The sequence below is a fragment of the Schistocerca gregaria genome, chromosome 3 (genome assembly GCF_023897955.1).
Source record: "Schistocerca gregaria isolate iqSchGreg1 chromosome 3, iqSchGreg1.2, whole genome shotgun sequence".
Classification (NCBI taxonomy): domain Eukaryota; kingdom Metazoa; phylum Arthropoda; class Insecta; order Orthoptera; family Acrididae; genus Schistocerca; species Schistocerca gregaria.
The window spans coordinates 592,124,075-592,141,381 of record NC_064922.1 but is presented as its reverse complement, the minus strand read 5'-3'; the positions used below and the strand labels follow the sequence as shown (position 1 = coordinate 592,141,381).

Below are 17,307 nucleotides of genomic sequence, written 5' to 3'. Positions count from 1 at the left end.
TTGTTCCTGTTAGTCATTTATTTCCATTCTGGTAGTCTGAATCTATTGATTTCGCTAGTTTCCAGAATGAGATTTTCACTCTGCAGCGGAGTGTGCCCTGATATGAAACTTCCTGGCAGCTTAAAACTGTGTGCCAGACTGAGACTTGAACTCAGGACCTTTGCCTTTCGCGGGCAAGTGCTCTACCATCTGAGATACCCAAGAACAACTCGCACCCCATCCTCACCACTTTACTTCCGCCAGTTTTAATCTGCCAGGAAGTTTCGATTTCGCTAGTAATTATAACAATGCTGACCATTTGCAAACCCAATTAACCACACAAACAGCAATTGGCATTCACCCGTTCGGCTGTATTCCCCTCAGCTTGTATAGCTCTGTCCCCTTTTGTCTGCAGGAAACTTTATTTCTAGATGCGATTGGGATTCCCCTGGCAGATACATGAATTTCAAAAATCAACTCACGATTCATTCAGAAATCAACTTAGAATGTGTTCAAAAACCGACAAGGATGGGTTTCAAAATCATGTGAATAATTGATAGACCAATGTGCGCTGGATGTTAGGCGCTGTGTGAAACAAGGTTTTTTTCCTCAAGAATATATATTTGCCCTGCCACCGTGAAATTGCCACCTGGGGCAGATACAGTTTGCCCCTGCATCCTAGATCCAGGCCTGTTGCACATGTGTGAATCTGAATCTTAGGTGCACCAGTAAAATTTTTCCGGGTAGCATCTGGCTGCTTGCTGCTATTGCTTATGCAGCTAGCTGCCACACTTCTGTAGCCAGAAGCAGGAGAAGGTACTGCTCATATATGACTCAACTGAGCATGCGCATGAGGTCACTCACAACTGCTCAAATGAATCTAATGTAAACACATGTGACACCACATTCATCGGAGGCAATTTGTTGTTATTAAGCACTGTGTTTAGTTGTTGTATCTGGCACATTTCCTTTGCACCTTAGGTTTTATTTTCATTTTTTCCCTCTTTCACTTTTTATTGCTGTAGTATTATTCTGCAGTAGTGAGATACCATAATATCCTTTGTTTGAGTATTGTTTCTTACCAGTCAAATATGCAAAAATTTAACTGAAAACTAAAACAATGAAAAATTCCCGAAATTCTATGCTAGTCTGGAAATATTGGCACTAATAACAAAAATAAATCTATTCCAACACCAAACTACTCCTTATAAGTATTTTGAGGAATATGAATTGTGTTTGCTGATAAAGTCACAATTATCTTCAAAATTAAAGCAGCACATTCTGGTTCCATTCTGTATAGCATGCATGCTTCTTTTCTGTCAAATTACATTTGTAATTTGCTATAGCTAACTTTTGTTTTAATATAGTATTGAAATGAGATTAATTATGTAGTCAGTGAATACACTTTCACTAAACACTGAATATTCGCATCACTTTTCAATGATCCATGTGAACATTTCTGATTATTACAATAGTGCAATTTACACCACCCAAAACTTCTTAGCAGCTGTATCTTCTACTGTGTAAAATATAGTTGAATGGGTACTGCATTTATTTTGCCTCATGACAACAAGAGTATTTTTTCTCCCATGATTTAAATGACACTTTCAAGAAACAGCTGTAAGGTAAATGAATCTAAAAGAGGAAACAAATCAATGATTTTCACAAGAACGAAATTTTATCATTATCAATTCAATTTAATTTGAGTGTAAATAACATTCATAAAATACAGCAGAACTAGAAAAATAATAGTATACAGTTTCTTAAATGCAATAAAATATCTAATCCTCTATAATGCATATCAGCTATCATTACTGATACATACTGACAACCTTATACTGTGATGTAAGTAAAATATTCATCAGTCGCTTTTAAAGCCACTCTCATCCAGATATGTATGTATGTACAAATATGAAGTTACATCTTTGGTCACAAAACATTAACAATGATGTATCACATTGGCAACATTTATACTGGCTAACATCTACTTCTCTACGACTGTTGTTTAAGAAATCACAGTACAGTCAAACAATAAATGATTAGGGAATGATTTGAGCATTTACTGGGCTATCACACTGCATTACAGAATCACAGTTAACTGTGCTAATAGCTATCGAAAAGTATGTTCAACATGTATCTCAATGATTCTGTTATGATCATCATAATGACTCTGCATTAAAAGTAAATTATGATTTATGTAAATTCTTCAGATATGAGAGTCAGACTGGATCCACCAGAAGAGCAAACACAGAGCATCACACCGTTAGCTATGTAGCATTTTATGTGCTGTACTTTGATATTTTTGATCAGTGTTCAAATTGCTTTCAGTTCAATATCAGAATGCGAGTTGACAATTGGTCTGAACATACGACTGGCACATGTGTTTCCTGACATGGTAACATTGATTACAGGTGAATTAGGCACCACAACTCCAATGTGAGAATCTGGAAATACAGACACACATTAGTCTAGAACTAGAGGAAAGGATTTAAGTTCCTGTTCATGCACACAACAAAATGATACATTTATGTGCAAAATATTTTGGATTTTTTTGCACCTCCTTTACAAGTACATCAGAGGAAATGACCAGAAAAATAGATGCATTTTAATGTTAACAATTTTTTGGATTGGGGGTAGCAGTTATTATACTTTAACAGTAATAACTATTTACATTCAACCACTCTTGAAACATGTAACTGAATTGATGAAGTAATTTTAAATTGATTGAATGGAAATAATCATTACTGAGAACAGATACAAAGCTTCCAAGGGATATTTATACAGAACAGCCAAAATCAGATGAAAATGTTTATTCTGTTGAAACAGATTAGTCAAGTTTTCTGGTTACTTCACTACTTTCTGTGCCTCACAAAGATGGAATCTTGTTTATTTCTCCTTCTGCTATAATATTTATGGAAGTTGATGTTTCATAAGACTGACTTGACTGTTAATAATCAACTATGCTATCTTTCCGAACTATGATTACTTTGTCTGCCAAATATTTTGCCATACAGGGTTAATAAATAAAATGAAATTTTCTAACACTTTTATGACCAAAGCCTGCTGACAAGTGTGACGCAAAAGGTGACTAATTTATATGTGCAAAAAGAATTATAATGTGTGACTTCCATTTCTTTCCATGCACAGGATGCCTATAATTCAAGTTCCAGTTTCAAAACACTGTAGAAAGAGAAAATATGCACACCAACACGTGTGCGGCAAACGGCTATTTCTCAGTTAGCATGCGAGAAGTCCAACATGACTGTCTCCATGAAGGATTGTGCGCTGTTGGCACATCATTATTCCTTTAAAAGAGCTTTACCAATATTTCAGAAGCAGTTATGGACACTCAAGGGCATGAAAGAAGGCACTTGTCCAGTGCCTGCTAAGGGTCTGTAGAAAATAATTAGAAAATTCGAAAAAGATAGTTTCTTTTGAAGTGCAGGGAGGAAAGAAGTTGACCTGATGTCTCTTGAAGGTGTAGCCACAGCATTGCAAGAGGGGTTGAGCAGTGGTGTGCAAACATGCAGCAAATGTGGAATTGTCTGAACAGTGGACATGTCTGCAAGCACTGTGCATAAAATCCTTCGGAACACTCTGCTCTGCTATCCATACAAAATCGCCATGTTCAGGAGTTGCTTCTTGCTGACCTGCCAGCAGGACATTCATTCTGGAATTTCTTACCCACTTGAAAATGGACAATGGATGGCCATGGAACATTCTGTGGATAGACAAATCCCATTTTTATATCCAAGGACATGCCAATATGCACAATTGTCAAATCTGAGCAATGGAACATACACACGTGTGGTAGCTGGAACCATTTCATTCAGCAAAAGTGACTGTGGGTTGTATGTTGTCAGAACTGTTTATCGTATGACCATATTTTTTGAGAAGATGAGTTATGCAGATCCTGTTATCTGTACAGTCACTGGTAAACGCTATGAGAGTTGTTTGCACACCAACTTCATTCCAACTCTTCAACAGTGTGAATGTGTTGGTAGGATCATTTTTATGCTAGATGCCACTCCTCTGCACAATGCACAGCCAGTGAAGTGGCTGCTGCAGAGGCACCATGGGAATGTTAGAATTATCAGCCGTCATTTCCCAACTGTCTAACCGTCTACATCACCTGATTTTAATCAGTGTGACTTCTGTATGTGGGGTTATCTGAAAGATAAGTGCTCCAATTACGAATGCAGCTGAAATGCACAAAACATTTTGAACATGACCCTGAGACATACTGTATGTTGTGGAATATGCTTGTGGTTTCTCACTTTCAATTTTTTTGCCACAAAGGTGGACAGCATAACAAAAATCTCTTGTGCCAGTTGCACAAAAATTAGAAACCAATGTAATTTTGCTTTTTATGTTTTTTTTTTGGCTACAGGACAATTACCATATCTATCCAACTGTAAGATGAGATTTTCCCCCCAATTTAGCCATTTAGAAAATATATGGCTCTCTCATATTCACAGATTACACCATTGCAGCTGAGATTAACATTTTTACATTGTTTAATGAACGATTATAGGGGTCATCTTACATTTTCAGATGGAACTTTGGCCACTGATGATTTGTTCAAATTTAGGGCTTAGCAAACAATACCTGAATTCGAATAGGCTCAAGATTCCTGATACACCGAAGCACTTGACACAGTATCCATCTTGCTCGAACAATCATGTGACTGTTGACTCGCAGCACTAGTCGAGAAACTACGAATTAGCCAATACAACAATCTAACGATCTGTTTTAAAATTGACAATTTTGTGAAACAAAGGAGGAATCAACTTACAGATTTTTGTTGTATTTGAACAGGTTTTTAATAAAAGTTCTCACTGATGAGTAGATACAGTATACATCTATTTATGGCACTTTTTAAGTAGAGGTAACATTCAAAGGCGAAAATGTTGTCCCTCAAAATCCATTACTTGATTCTGAATCCCAGTCAACATTTTATTTGGTTCAGAGCAACTGTAATGATTTACCAAGTGGATTGTTGTTGTTGTTGTCTTCAGTCCTGAGACTGGTTTGATGCAGCTCTCCATGCTACTCTATCCTGTGCAAGCTGCTTCATCTCCCAGTACCTACTGCAACCTACATCCTTCTGAATCTGCTTAGTGTACTCATCTCTCGGTCTCCCTCTACGATTTTTACCCTCCACGCTGCCCTCCAATGCTAAATTTGTGATCCCTTGATGCCTCAAAACATGTCCTACCAACCGATCCCTTCTTCTAGTCAAGTTGTGCCACAAACTTCTCTTCTCCCCAATCCTATTCAATACCTCCTCATTAGTTACGTGATCCATCCACCTTATCTTCAGTGTTCTTCTGTAGCACCACATTTCGAAAGCTTCTATTCTCTTCTTGTCCAAACTAGTTATCGTCCATGTTTCACTTCCATACATGGCTACACTCCAAACAAATACTTTCAGAAACGACTTCCTGATACATAAATCTATATTCGATGTTAACAAATTTCTCTTCTTCAGAAACGCTTTCCTTGCCATTGCCAGTCTACATTTTATATCCTCTCTACTTCGACCATCATCAGTTATTTTACTTCCTAAATAGCAAAACTCCTTACTACATTAAGTGTCTCATTTCCTAATCTAATTCCCTCAGCATCACCCGATTTAATTTGACTACATTCCATTATCCTCGTTTTGCTTTTGTTAATGTTCATCTTATATCCTCCTTTCAAGACACTGTCCATTCCGTTCAACTGCTCTTCCAAGTCCTTTGCCGTCTCTGACAGAATTACAATGTCATCGGCGAACCTCAAAGTTTTTACTTCGTCTCCATGAATTTTAATACCTACTCCAAATTTTTCTTTTGTTTCCTTTACTGCTTGCTCAATATACAGATTGAATAACATCGGGGAGAGGCTACAACCCTGTCTCACTCCTTTCCCAACCACTGCTTCCCTTTCATGCCCCTCGACTCTTATGACTGCCATCTGGTTTCTGTACAAATTATAAATAGCCTTTCGCTCCCTGTATTTTACCCCTGCCACCTTTAGAATTTGAAAAAGAGTATTCCAGTCAACATTGTCAAAAGCTTTCTCTAAGTCTACAAATGCTAGAAACGTAGGTTTGCCTTTTCTTAATCTTTCTTCTAAGATAAGTCGTAAGGTCAGTATTGCCTCACGTGTTCCAACATTTCGACGGAATCCAAACTGATCCTCCCCGAGGTCTGCATCTACCAGTTTTTCCATTCGTCTGTAAAGAATTCGCGTTAGTATTTTGCAGCCGTGGCTTATTAAACTGATAGTTCGGTAATTTTCACATCTGTCAGCACCTGCTTTCTTTGGGATTGGAATTATTATATTCTTCTTGAAGTCTGAGGGTATTTCGCCTGTCTCATACATCTTGCTCACCAGATGGAAGAGTGTAGTCAGGACTGGCTCTCCCAAGGCCGTCAGTAGTTCAAATGGAATGTTGTCTACTCCGGGGGCCTTGTTTCGACTCAGGTCTTTCAGTGCTCTGTCAAACTCTTCATGCAGTATCGTATCTCCCATTTCGTCTTCATCTACATCCTCTTCCATTTCCATAATATTGTCCTCAAGTACATCACCCTTGTATAAACCTTCTATATACTCCTTCCACCTTTCTGCCTTCCCTTCTTTGCTTAGAACTGGGCTGCCATCTGAGCTCTTGATATTCATACACTTGGTTCTCTTCTCTCCAAAGGTCTCTTTGATTTTCCTGTAGGCAGTATCTATCTTACCCCTAGTGAGATAAGCTTCTACATCCTTACATTTGTCCTCTAGCCATCCCTGCTTAGCCATTTTGCACTTCCTGTCGATCTCATTTTTGAGACGTTTGTATTCCTTTTTGCCTGCTTCATTTACTGCATTTTTATATTTTCTCCTTTCATCAATTAAATTCAATATTTCTTCTGTTACCCAAGGATTTCTAGCAGCCCTCGTCTTTGTACCTACTTCATCCTCTGCTGCCTTCACTACTACATCCCTCAGAGCTACCCATTCTTCTTCTACTGTATTTCTTTCCCCTATTCCTGTCAATTGTTCCCCTATGCTCTCTCTGAAACTCTGTACAACCTCTGGTTCTTTCAGTTTATCCAGGTCCCATCTCCTTAATTTCCCTCATTTTTGCAGTTTCTTCAGTTTTACTCTACAGGTCATAACCAATAGATTGTGGTCAGAGTCCACATCTGCCCCTGGAAATGTCTTACAACTTAAAACCTGGTTCCTAAATCTCTGTCTTACCATTATATAATCTATCTGATACCTTTTAGTATCTCCAGGGGTCTTCCACGTATACAACCTTCTTTCATGATTTTTAAACCAAGTGTTAGCTATGATTAAGCTGTGCTCTGTGCAAAATTCTACTAGGCGGCTTCCTCTTTCATTTCTTAGCCCCAATCCATATTCACCTACTATGTTTCCTTCTCTCCCTTTTCCTACACTCGAATTCCAGTCACCCATTACTATTAAATTTTCGTCTCCCTTCACTATCTGAATAATTTCTTTTATTTCATCATACATTTCTTCAATTTCTTCATCATCTGCAGAGCTAGTTGGCATATAAACTTGTACTACTGTAGTAGGTGTGGGCTTCGTATCTATCTTGGCCACAATAATGCGTTCACTATGCTGTTTGTAGTAGCTTACCCGCATTCCTATTTTCCTATTCATTATTAAACCTACTCCTGCATTACCCCTATTTGATTGTGTGTTTATAACCCTGTAGTCACCTGACCAGAAGTCTTGTTCCTCCTGCCACCGAACTTCACTAATTCCCACTATATCTAACTTTAACCTATCCATTTCCCTTTTTAAATTTTCTAACCTACCTGCCCGATTAAGGGATCTGACATTCCACGCTCCGATCCGTAGAACGCCAGTTTTCTTTCTCCTGATAACGACATCCTCCTGAGTAGTCCCCGCCCGGAGATCCGAATGGGGGACTATTTTACCTCCGGAATATTTTACCCAAGAGGATGCCATCATCATTTAATCATACAGTAAAGCTGCATGTCCTCGGGAAGAATTACGGCTGTAGTTTCCCCTTGCTTTCAGCCGTTCGCAGTACCAGCACAGCAAGTCCGTTTTGGTTAATGTTGCAAGGCCAGATCAGTCAATCATCCAGACTGTTGCCCCTGCAACTACTGAAAAGGCTGCTGCCCCTTTTCAGGAACCACACGTTTGTCTGGCCTCTCAACAGATACCCCTCCGTTGTGGTTGCACCTACGGTACGGCCATCTGTATCGCTGAGGCACGCAAGCCTCCCCACCAACGGCAAGGTCCATGGTTCATGGGGGGGGGGGGGGGGGGGACACCAAGTGGATTGCATAAAGAAATTCAGTCACTGTTCACAACCTAGAATACCAGGGAAAAATGTTACCAGCATTAGTACAAGATTGTGACAATTGTGACACACAGATAAAACAAGAAAGAAGAAAATTAAACCAGAATTAATTGTCTAGAAAATAAAAGTCTAATAGCAATGGTTACCATGAGAATTAACTATGTAGTATCTCTGCAGTGGGTTTTTCCACCAGACAGCTTCATTAGATTGTGGGAGAGCGAAAGTTTGAGAATTGTGGTGAATTATGATTGTGATATTTTATTTACATATTTGTTGCCGTTATTACATTTGTCCTGCTACATAGTAGATACTGCTGCCCTTGTTTCACTGTTGCTGGAGCACAGCACTATGGAATGGTTAAAGAGGAAACAGTGACACCAGCTTGGCTGAGAAACTGAACTATGGCGTGTGTGCGGAGGGAGGGTGTTGTGCAGCCAGTAAATTCTGCTGTACTGCCAACCACGGGAAGCTACACTGCGTACTTTGGCTTTTTATGAATGTCTACCATGTTTAAACTGCAGTTTTCCTGAATCAATTTGTACTTTGAACTGAACCAACTTTAAAATTGGACAAATACTCATCAATAGCATACATTTCTGCAGAAAATGGTAAAAGTTTAGATTGGAGCTACTGGTATATTTAGTGTTTCATGCAGCAATGTTGTCGACACTCATCGGGCGGTATGACGGGACTGATGGGTGTGTCAGCTGCCGGTTCAGCCAATGAGGTAGTGGCAGGCAGAAAATATGGTTGGGAGCAAGAGACACAAAACATTCTCACATCAATGTTGTTGTTGTTGTGGTCTTCAGTCCTGAGACTGGTTTGATGCAACTCTCCATGCTACTCTATCCTGTGCAAGCTTCTTCATCTCCCAGTACCTACTGCAACCTACATCCTTCTGAATCTGCATAGTTTATTCATCTCTTGGTCTCCCTCTACAATTTTTACCCTCCACGCTGCCCTCCAATACTAAATTGGTGATCCCTTGATGCCTCAGAAGACGTCCTACCAACCGATCCCTTCTTCTGGTCAAGTTGTGCCACAAACTTCTCTTCTCCTCAATCCTATTCAATACTTCATCATTAGTTATGTGATCTACCCACCTAATCTTCAGCATTCTTCTGTAGAACCACATTTCGAAAGCTTTTATTCTCTTCTTGTCCAAACTATTTATCGTCCATGTTTCACTTCCATACATGGCTACACTCCATACAAATACTTTCAGAAATGACTTCCTGACACTTAAATCTATACTCGATGTTAACAAATTTCTCTTCTTCAGAAACACTTTCCTTGCCATTGTCAGTCTACATTTTATATCCTCTCTACCTCGACCATCATCAGTTATTTTGCTCCCCAAATAGCAAAACTCCTTTACTACTTTTAGTGTCTCATTTCCTAATCTAATTCCCTCAGCATCACTCGACTTCATTTGACTACATTCCATTACCCTCGTTTTGCTTTTGTTGATGGTCATCTTATATACTCCTCTCAAGATACTGTCCATTCCATTCAACTGCTCTTCCAAGTCTTTTGCTGTCTCTGACAGAATTACAATGTCATCGGTGAACCTCAACATTTTTATTTTTTCTCCATGGATTTTAATACCTACTCCGAATTTTTCTTTCGTTTCCTTTACTGCTTGCTCAATATACAGATTGAATAACATCGGGGGAGAGGCTACAACCCTGTCTTACTCCCTTCCCAACCACTGCTTCCCTTTCATGTCCCTCGACTCTCATAACTGCCATCTGGTTTCTGTACAAATTGTAAATAGCCTTTCGCTCCCTGTATTTTACCCCTGCCACCCTTAGAGAAAGCTTTTGAGAATGTTGACTGGAATACTCTCTTTCAAATTCTAAGTCTACAAATACTAGAAACGTAGGTTTGCCTTTCCTTAATCTCTCTTCTAAGAAAGTCGTAAAGTCAGTATTGCCTCACGTGTTCCAGTATTTCTACGGAATCCAAACTGATCTTCCCCGAGGTCGGCTTCTATTAGTTTTTCCAATCGTCTGTAAAGAATTCGTGTTAGTATTTTGTAGCTGTGGCTTATTAAACTGATTGGTTGGTAATTTTCACATCTGTCAACACCTGCTTTCTTTGTGATTGGAATAATTATATTCTTCTTGATGTCTGAGGGTATTTCGCCTGTCTCATAAATCTTGCTTACCAGATGATCAATAGAAGTGAAATCCACTATTTATTGAGAGAGAGAGAGAGAGAGAGAGAGAGAGAGAGAGAGTGTTGCGTTCTCAGGTCACACCATAACGACAACCACCTCGAAAAGAAAAATTTTTGGCACAACAAAGATGTAAGTTTTGCGCCTATCCTGCTAGGATGATGACTATAATGATTTATAATAGTGATACCACAGATGAGGATGAGGCGCTAACTAAACAAAAATGCAGTGAAGATAAAAATTAATGTAAACAATCTTTTTATTTATTTGACCTTGTATTATCAAAATACAAAAACTCGGTAAATGACAAAGTTAAGAATGCATGAAACAAACTTTTTAGGCAAGCCATAGCCATTGTGTTGCAATTCATCTGTCATTTGTAGCCAACCCACTTGACATTAAGACACTTACAGTGCCATCTATTGCTAAATTTTGAAGCATTGAGTAATAGTCAAACTGGCAATGAAAGGGACTGTGGGGAGTAAAAATTGTGCTGTGCGAAGTGGTACGTGCAGTGTGGTTAAGAAGTATCCATCACCAGATGGCATGTTGCAGATCACCTATTCGAAGGACCTTATGTTTTTATATGTTCAGGAATACTCGATATCTGTATAAATAGCAGCACCCTTTTTCCAGGAGTTGAGGTCTGTACTGGCAGTACATTGGCATTCAAACACTAAGGGTTGTATTTCATCGAGTCCTGCTTCCAGATTTGGACTTCATTGTGGTTTTTGACATGACATTCTTGGAGTAGATGTTGAGCACTTCAAAACATCCACATCACTATGGCTTTAATTAGGAAATATGAAAGCTGTTACTCACATGAACAGGAACCAGAATACAAGCAATAGCTCATTCTCATGGTCTATATATTCATAATTCCAATGGATTCCAAGCCAGCACTAAGCCAACTGCACATCAGGCATCCATCAGTGTCTTCTGGAGACACAGGTCAAGACTCAACAAAATGGATGAAAAAATTCAACCTACAAGCTATAAACAACATGCGGGATGACTTGAAGTGTTTGGTAAAAGTGTACTTTTACTTGGGTGGAACAGCCCAATAGTGGTACGAAAACAATGAAGGGAAGCTGGATAGTTGAGATAAATTCCAGCCTGAACTGAAGAAAAAGTTTGGCGACAATCAGCAGCAAGTCCACTTGGCAGAAGATCAACTGAAGAACAGGGTGTAACGTCATGTGGAAATGACAGTCCTACATGCAGACTGTTTTGGTCCTATGCCACATTGTGAATCCAAATATACCAAAGTTGATAAATATACCAAAGTTGATAAATATACCAAAGTTGATAAATATACCAAAGTTGATAAATCTTATACTTGAAGAAAAGAGTCTCACAAGACACACTATGTTCTTCTTCAAAACAACCAAGGAATTCAAGTGCTGATGAAGCAATTGAGGAAATGTAACAGAGAAAGAATCGTGGGAAAGAAGTATGTCTGACTTCTGAATGGTCCCTAAGGCAGCTGTGAAAGACCATCACATCGCCTCTCTCATATAGTAGGCGTTGAGAGAAGAGAGAAACATTTTACACAAACAGTACTGTTGGATAAAGAACACTAACCCCTGCCACCAGACAAATGCTGCACGAAGAATATATTGGCCAACTCAGACTTATGCCGTGTGACAATTCAGCACTGGTCAACATAGGTACAATCAACAACTATACCAAATATAATGCCATGTAGAAGAGCAGACCATCTGGGAGGCCAAAGAAACATGTTTGTCTCTGCACAGGAAGGAGGCCAGTTTTTGACAACTACTATGCCATCACATAACAACTATCTTTCAAGTCAACTGAAGATGATTATAGTCGACCTATGGGATGAAGTCAATCTTCGTACCCTGGACAACATCATGCTGCAGCCATTTTATGCTGCCATATGATGTAGTAGCCACTCACCTAGCTGTTGACTTGAGGAAAACTAAGTGAGGCAACCATCTATGGAGGCGAGACTGCCAAAATGAAAGTCCTCCGTGCTCAACAGTCACCAAGTTGTCAGGAAATCTCTTTGTCATCATCAGCCATGGTCAACCTGTGTAGCTGCTAGTCGACTCAGGGGAATCCTGATCTGTAAGATCAAATGCTGATCATCATCATCATCAGCTAATGATGATTTATGCTCCATGATCCAAAACCAATTGTGTAGAAAATCACAAATGCAGAAATACGTCCAGCTGACAGGAACATGTATTGCAATAATAACTATCAATGACAGAACACAGCCCTTCAAATTTGCTGTGTTAACAGAATGCAGTCATAATGTTAGTGTCAGATGGAACTTCTCGCATGCATCACAAGCAGCCATAGTGTGTGGAAGAACACAACTTCATCAATCTTTAGTTCTACCTACAAGAAAACATAGTCTCCTCTTTGAAGACATTACTGCCATCAGCAAGGAGAGGGAAGTTCCACTCACCATTTAAGATGCTCATTTAAACTACGAGGCTTTCGTCAACTGCAAAAAGCAACTATGGCTCACAAAAGAAATCTACATGCCAGTGACAAGCATAAGCACTGAGAATGATTAGCCACAATTATACATCACTAACTGTCATGAGCAGCCAGAACTCATCCCTAAAGGTAAGTGCAGAGGGACAACTGAGCCAGTCCAGGAAGGGCAGTGTAGTGCCAATGACAAAGAATAGTGTTCCGCTACAACTACAGATGATGAAAGGGGGGGAAGCTGCTATGGAACTGCCAATAGGATTTGGCCTAACTGAGTAAATACCTCGACAAGTGATAACCGTTCTGTGTCAGTTATTGGATGCTTAAAAAATCTGGAGAGGAGAAAATAAACAGCAAGTGGCCAATGATAAATCACTGTATCAAGACTGGGGATTATTCACCAATTAGCCAAGGTTCGTATAGGCTGTCACTGGCTGAATATTAGACAATCCAGGAAGCAGCAGAGAATATGCTGCAAGATGGCATCATGAACCTCAAGAGTGTCGTTTGTTCCCTCCTGTGGTTATTTTGAACAAAAACAGTACTCTGCATCTCTCAATCGACTATTTATGACTGAACAAAACTACAAAGATGTCTGCTCTTTTCAAGCAGTCTGAGGTCTCATTAGTGTACAGCAATGAGTAAAGTACTTCTCAATAACAAACATGCAGAAAGGCTACTGGAAAATCATGGTTGACTAGGCTCACCAGGAAAACACCACCATCTAACTCCTGATGGCCTCTGAGTTCAAAGACATGCTGTTTGGACTGTGTAATGCTCCAGCCACCTTAGAACATGTGAGGGACAATGTGCTTCAAAACTTAAATGGACAATGTGTATTTGCTATCTGGAGGACATTCTTATTCTTTCAAAGACATTTGAAGAACATCTAAGCTGCGTGACAACCATGATGAAATGTGTTCAGCCTTTGGGCTTTCAGCATTGAGGTGCAAGAAAGATCTTTACATGTCCTTACGGAGGCACTATCACCATCTCCAGTCCTAGTACTGTATTATGAGAGTGACAAAACAAAACTTCACACTGATGCAAGCTGTTATGGAATAAGTGCAGCTCTGGCACAAATTCAGAAAGGTGCTGAGAAAGTGATAGCTTATGCTTACAACTCTGAGAGTAATTCCTCTACAACTGAGACACAGAGCCTTGCAGCTGTTTGGACTATCAACAAGTTCCGGCCAAATTTATTTGGCAAACTAGTCATAGTGTGACAGACCACCATTCTCTATGCTGGCTAACTTGACTGAAGGATCAATCAGGTCAACTGGTGAGATGGGCACTGAGACTTCAGGAATATGACATCAAAGTGATATACAAAAACTGATACAAACACAAGGAGTTCTTTGGTGAAACACAGCAGCAGGGATGGAATCTTTGTCATTGCTGCATTAAATGACAATGCAGCTGAACAGATAGATGCACATGCCATAGTTATCCCCAGGGCATCTGGTGCCAACTGTGTCTGCAGAAGCGCACTTCCACTGAGTTTGAATTAACTTCTTGGGTAAGTTTCCAAAGTTGACAAACAGGAATTGATAGATAACAGTCTGCACTGAGTACCTCACACACTATGCTATCATCAAAATTCTTCTGATTGCTGAAGTTCTGGAAATTGCAAAGTTCGCTGTAGAAGACATCAGTTTGAAGTGCAACAGAACATCCCATGTGATGATCCCTGACTGTGGAAAAATTTTCCAGTCCAGACTGTTAACAGGTAATTCCACACTGCGACATATCCCACATAACAACAACTGCCTACCACAATACTGAAGTGGCTTCACGGAATGCTTTAATAAGATAATGGCTGACTTGCTCTCAATGTACGTCGATGTCAAACAGATTGGGATACAATACTGCTAGTCACAACATTCAAATACAACACATGGAGCCATTGTTTCCGCTCCATGGTCATGAAGGCAAAATGACAAGGGATACACTCTTCCCATTTCAATCACGCAATAGTCAGGATTACTATGTGAAACACCTTAACACCAGGACTTCAGAAGCAAGACAGCCTGCTTTCTTGAGGACCCAGGAGGGAGACCAAGAGCATTATCATGCCAAGGAACAGACCAGGAGATGTAGTAAGGATTTTTACACCTGTATAAAAAGTGAGACTATGCAGAAAGTTATTAAAGCACTACTTTGGGCTGCACTGTATCCTTTGTCATGTATTATGAACGCTAGGATTATGACCCTTCATCAGGAAGACAAAAGTGGAGACGTCCACTATATGCATCCCTAATACAGGCTTGAGGTGCAGATCGACAATGGGAGGTTCGAGGAAACTAAAGACCCACTCAACAATTATGAAAAGGGGTACTTCTGACACTCATAGTGAAGGTGACATAACAACACAATTAGAACATGGGAATCCCACCAGTACTGCCATACAGAGGACCACTGAAGGTGACGAAACAACACGACTTGGACATGGGAATCCAACAGTACCGCCATACAGAGGACCACTGGCAAGATCTAGACCCAGGGTGCTGCAGTCTGCTCCAATGAGAACTTCTGAAATGGGTGGTTGCTGTTTCTCCAAGAGAGGGAGCAATGTCACAAGCTGTGAAGCACACAGTATAGTATAGGGGTTAGCGTAGCTGGCTGGCATGATGCGTGCTGTGTGTGCAAAACCACCAGAAATTATCTATTATTAAGTATTTATCATTTCTGGGAAGTTCCTGAAATATCTTATGTTTGTATATTCTGGAAAATTCAATGTGTGAATCAATAGCAGAAATGACCAGGACTGAGTTCTGTTCTGGCTAGATTTTGGTGTATGAAAAATGTACTTTCAGCACTGCATGTTACCTCATCAGATTTGGATCTGAGTGCACTTTTGACATTAACATAGTAGAGGAAGACCGAAACTTAATACAGTAGTCAGATTCAAAGGCATACTGAATGAATTACACTAGTCATACAAGTCCAACATTGAGTTGTTCCAGCTGTTTAGAGAGCTTAAAACTAGCATTCACTGGATGAGCAAGAACTAGAGTAGATGTTGTGTTACACTGAAATTAAATTGGCACCTTTTAGTTCAGGTTAACAAATGTATTTTAGTTCAACTGTAGCAAAGATGAATAGCTGATAAACTTACCTGACATCATTTTATTTAGCCCAGAAGCTCTTGACCTGTTGGACACCTTTGGAGACGTTCCCTTACTAGCACCTTCTTCTGTAAGTGTTCTTGAAGTGCTATCTGAAACCAGTTTACCCTTGCTGTGCTCCCAAGAATCATCTGTTGAGGCCTTCAGAGTCACAAGCTGAAACATTTTTATGTATCTTTTGAGACATGAAATTTACAAATATAAAAAACGACTGTATGTTAGACTAACTAAATCTGAACCTTTCCTTTTACTGTTCTTACCAACTGAGCTACTACTGCAAGACTGATAGGATTAATCCGATAGAACTCTTGTCCAACATCTACGGTGTATGGTTTGCAGTGGAGAGCACATGAGTTACTGGAATTAATTTCTCCCCTCTCTTTTATAATTTCAAATGTCAAGCAGCAAGACAGATTTTGTGTATACCTCCAAGGTCTGAAGTGCACAGTCATGTCTTGCAGCAACTCCCAATGGGTTTTATTAAGGTATTCTGTGATGTTCTCACACTGAATCAGTGAAATCGTGCATCTATTATTTGAATATTATCTACTTATGCAGTTAATCCAACTTAACAATGGTCCTAGACCAACAAATAATACTAAAAAACTGCCGAACAATGGGTTTGAATGAGTAAATCACTCTTCCTTATGAATAATATGACAAATAACGAGACACAGAAGCTTTCATGCATACCTTGCTGGTGTAGTTCTACCGCGTGAAAGAATTTGGGAAAGAAATAGCTGAGCCACATCCACACCCTAGAGATGAGGAATTCTTACAACTCCTCACTTTCTCAGCTGACTATTGCAATAATGAAAAGTTCATGTTTTTATCAATATGAACTTGAATTTTGTTATATTCTGATGACTGTGAAAACAAATGTCTTTTGACAAACTATCAATAAACTGGAGATTTAATCCCATTTATAAGTTTAAAGAAAGCTATCCCCCTCTCTGTAAGCACTTGTACCAAGATACAGTGTAGATCAGCAGACAGAGAGGTGGAGAGAACAAGAGGTCCTGCACAATACTATGGGTGGTTATTTTTGACCAATTCACAAATTGTCTACTGCTCAACACATTTTCAGCATCAAGCCACAAACACACGACTCCATACCACACACTGCTTATAGCTGTTGTTCCTTTCAACAAGACCATCACAAAACTTTTGACTGCTCCAGTCAACTCCTCTACATGCTGCCTTAAGCACTGAGTCATTAT

General features: G+C 39.6%; 1 protein-coding gene across 1 annotated transcript in view; it reads right to left on the bottom strand.

The window, feature by feature from the left end:
- Window positions 1-1,635: 1,635 nt before the first annotated feature.
- The window catches only part of LOC126353906 (glutamine-dependent NAD(+) synthetase), a 190,750-nt gene continuing 175,078 nt past the window's right edge, over window positions 1,636-17,307 (bottom strand). The window contains exons 15-16 of the mRNA XM_050003134.1: window positions 16,078-16,243; window positions 1,636-2,423 (exon numbers count right to left, since the gene is read on the bottom strand). Coding sequence (XP_049859091.1) covers window positions 2,293-2,423; window positions 16,078-16,243 — 297 coding nt within the window. The 3' untranslated portion in view covers window positions 1,636-2,292. The remainder of the gene's footprint in view (window positions 2,424-16,077; window positions 16,244-17,307) is intronic.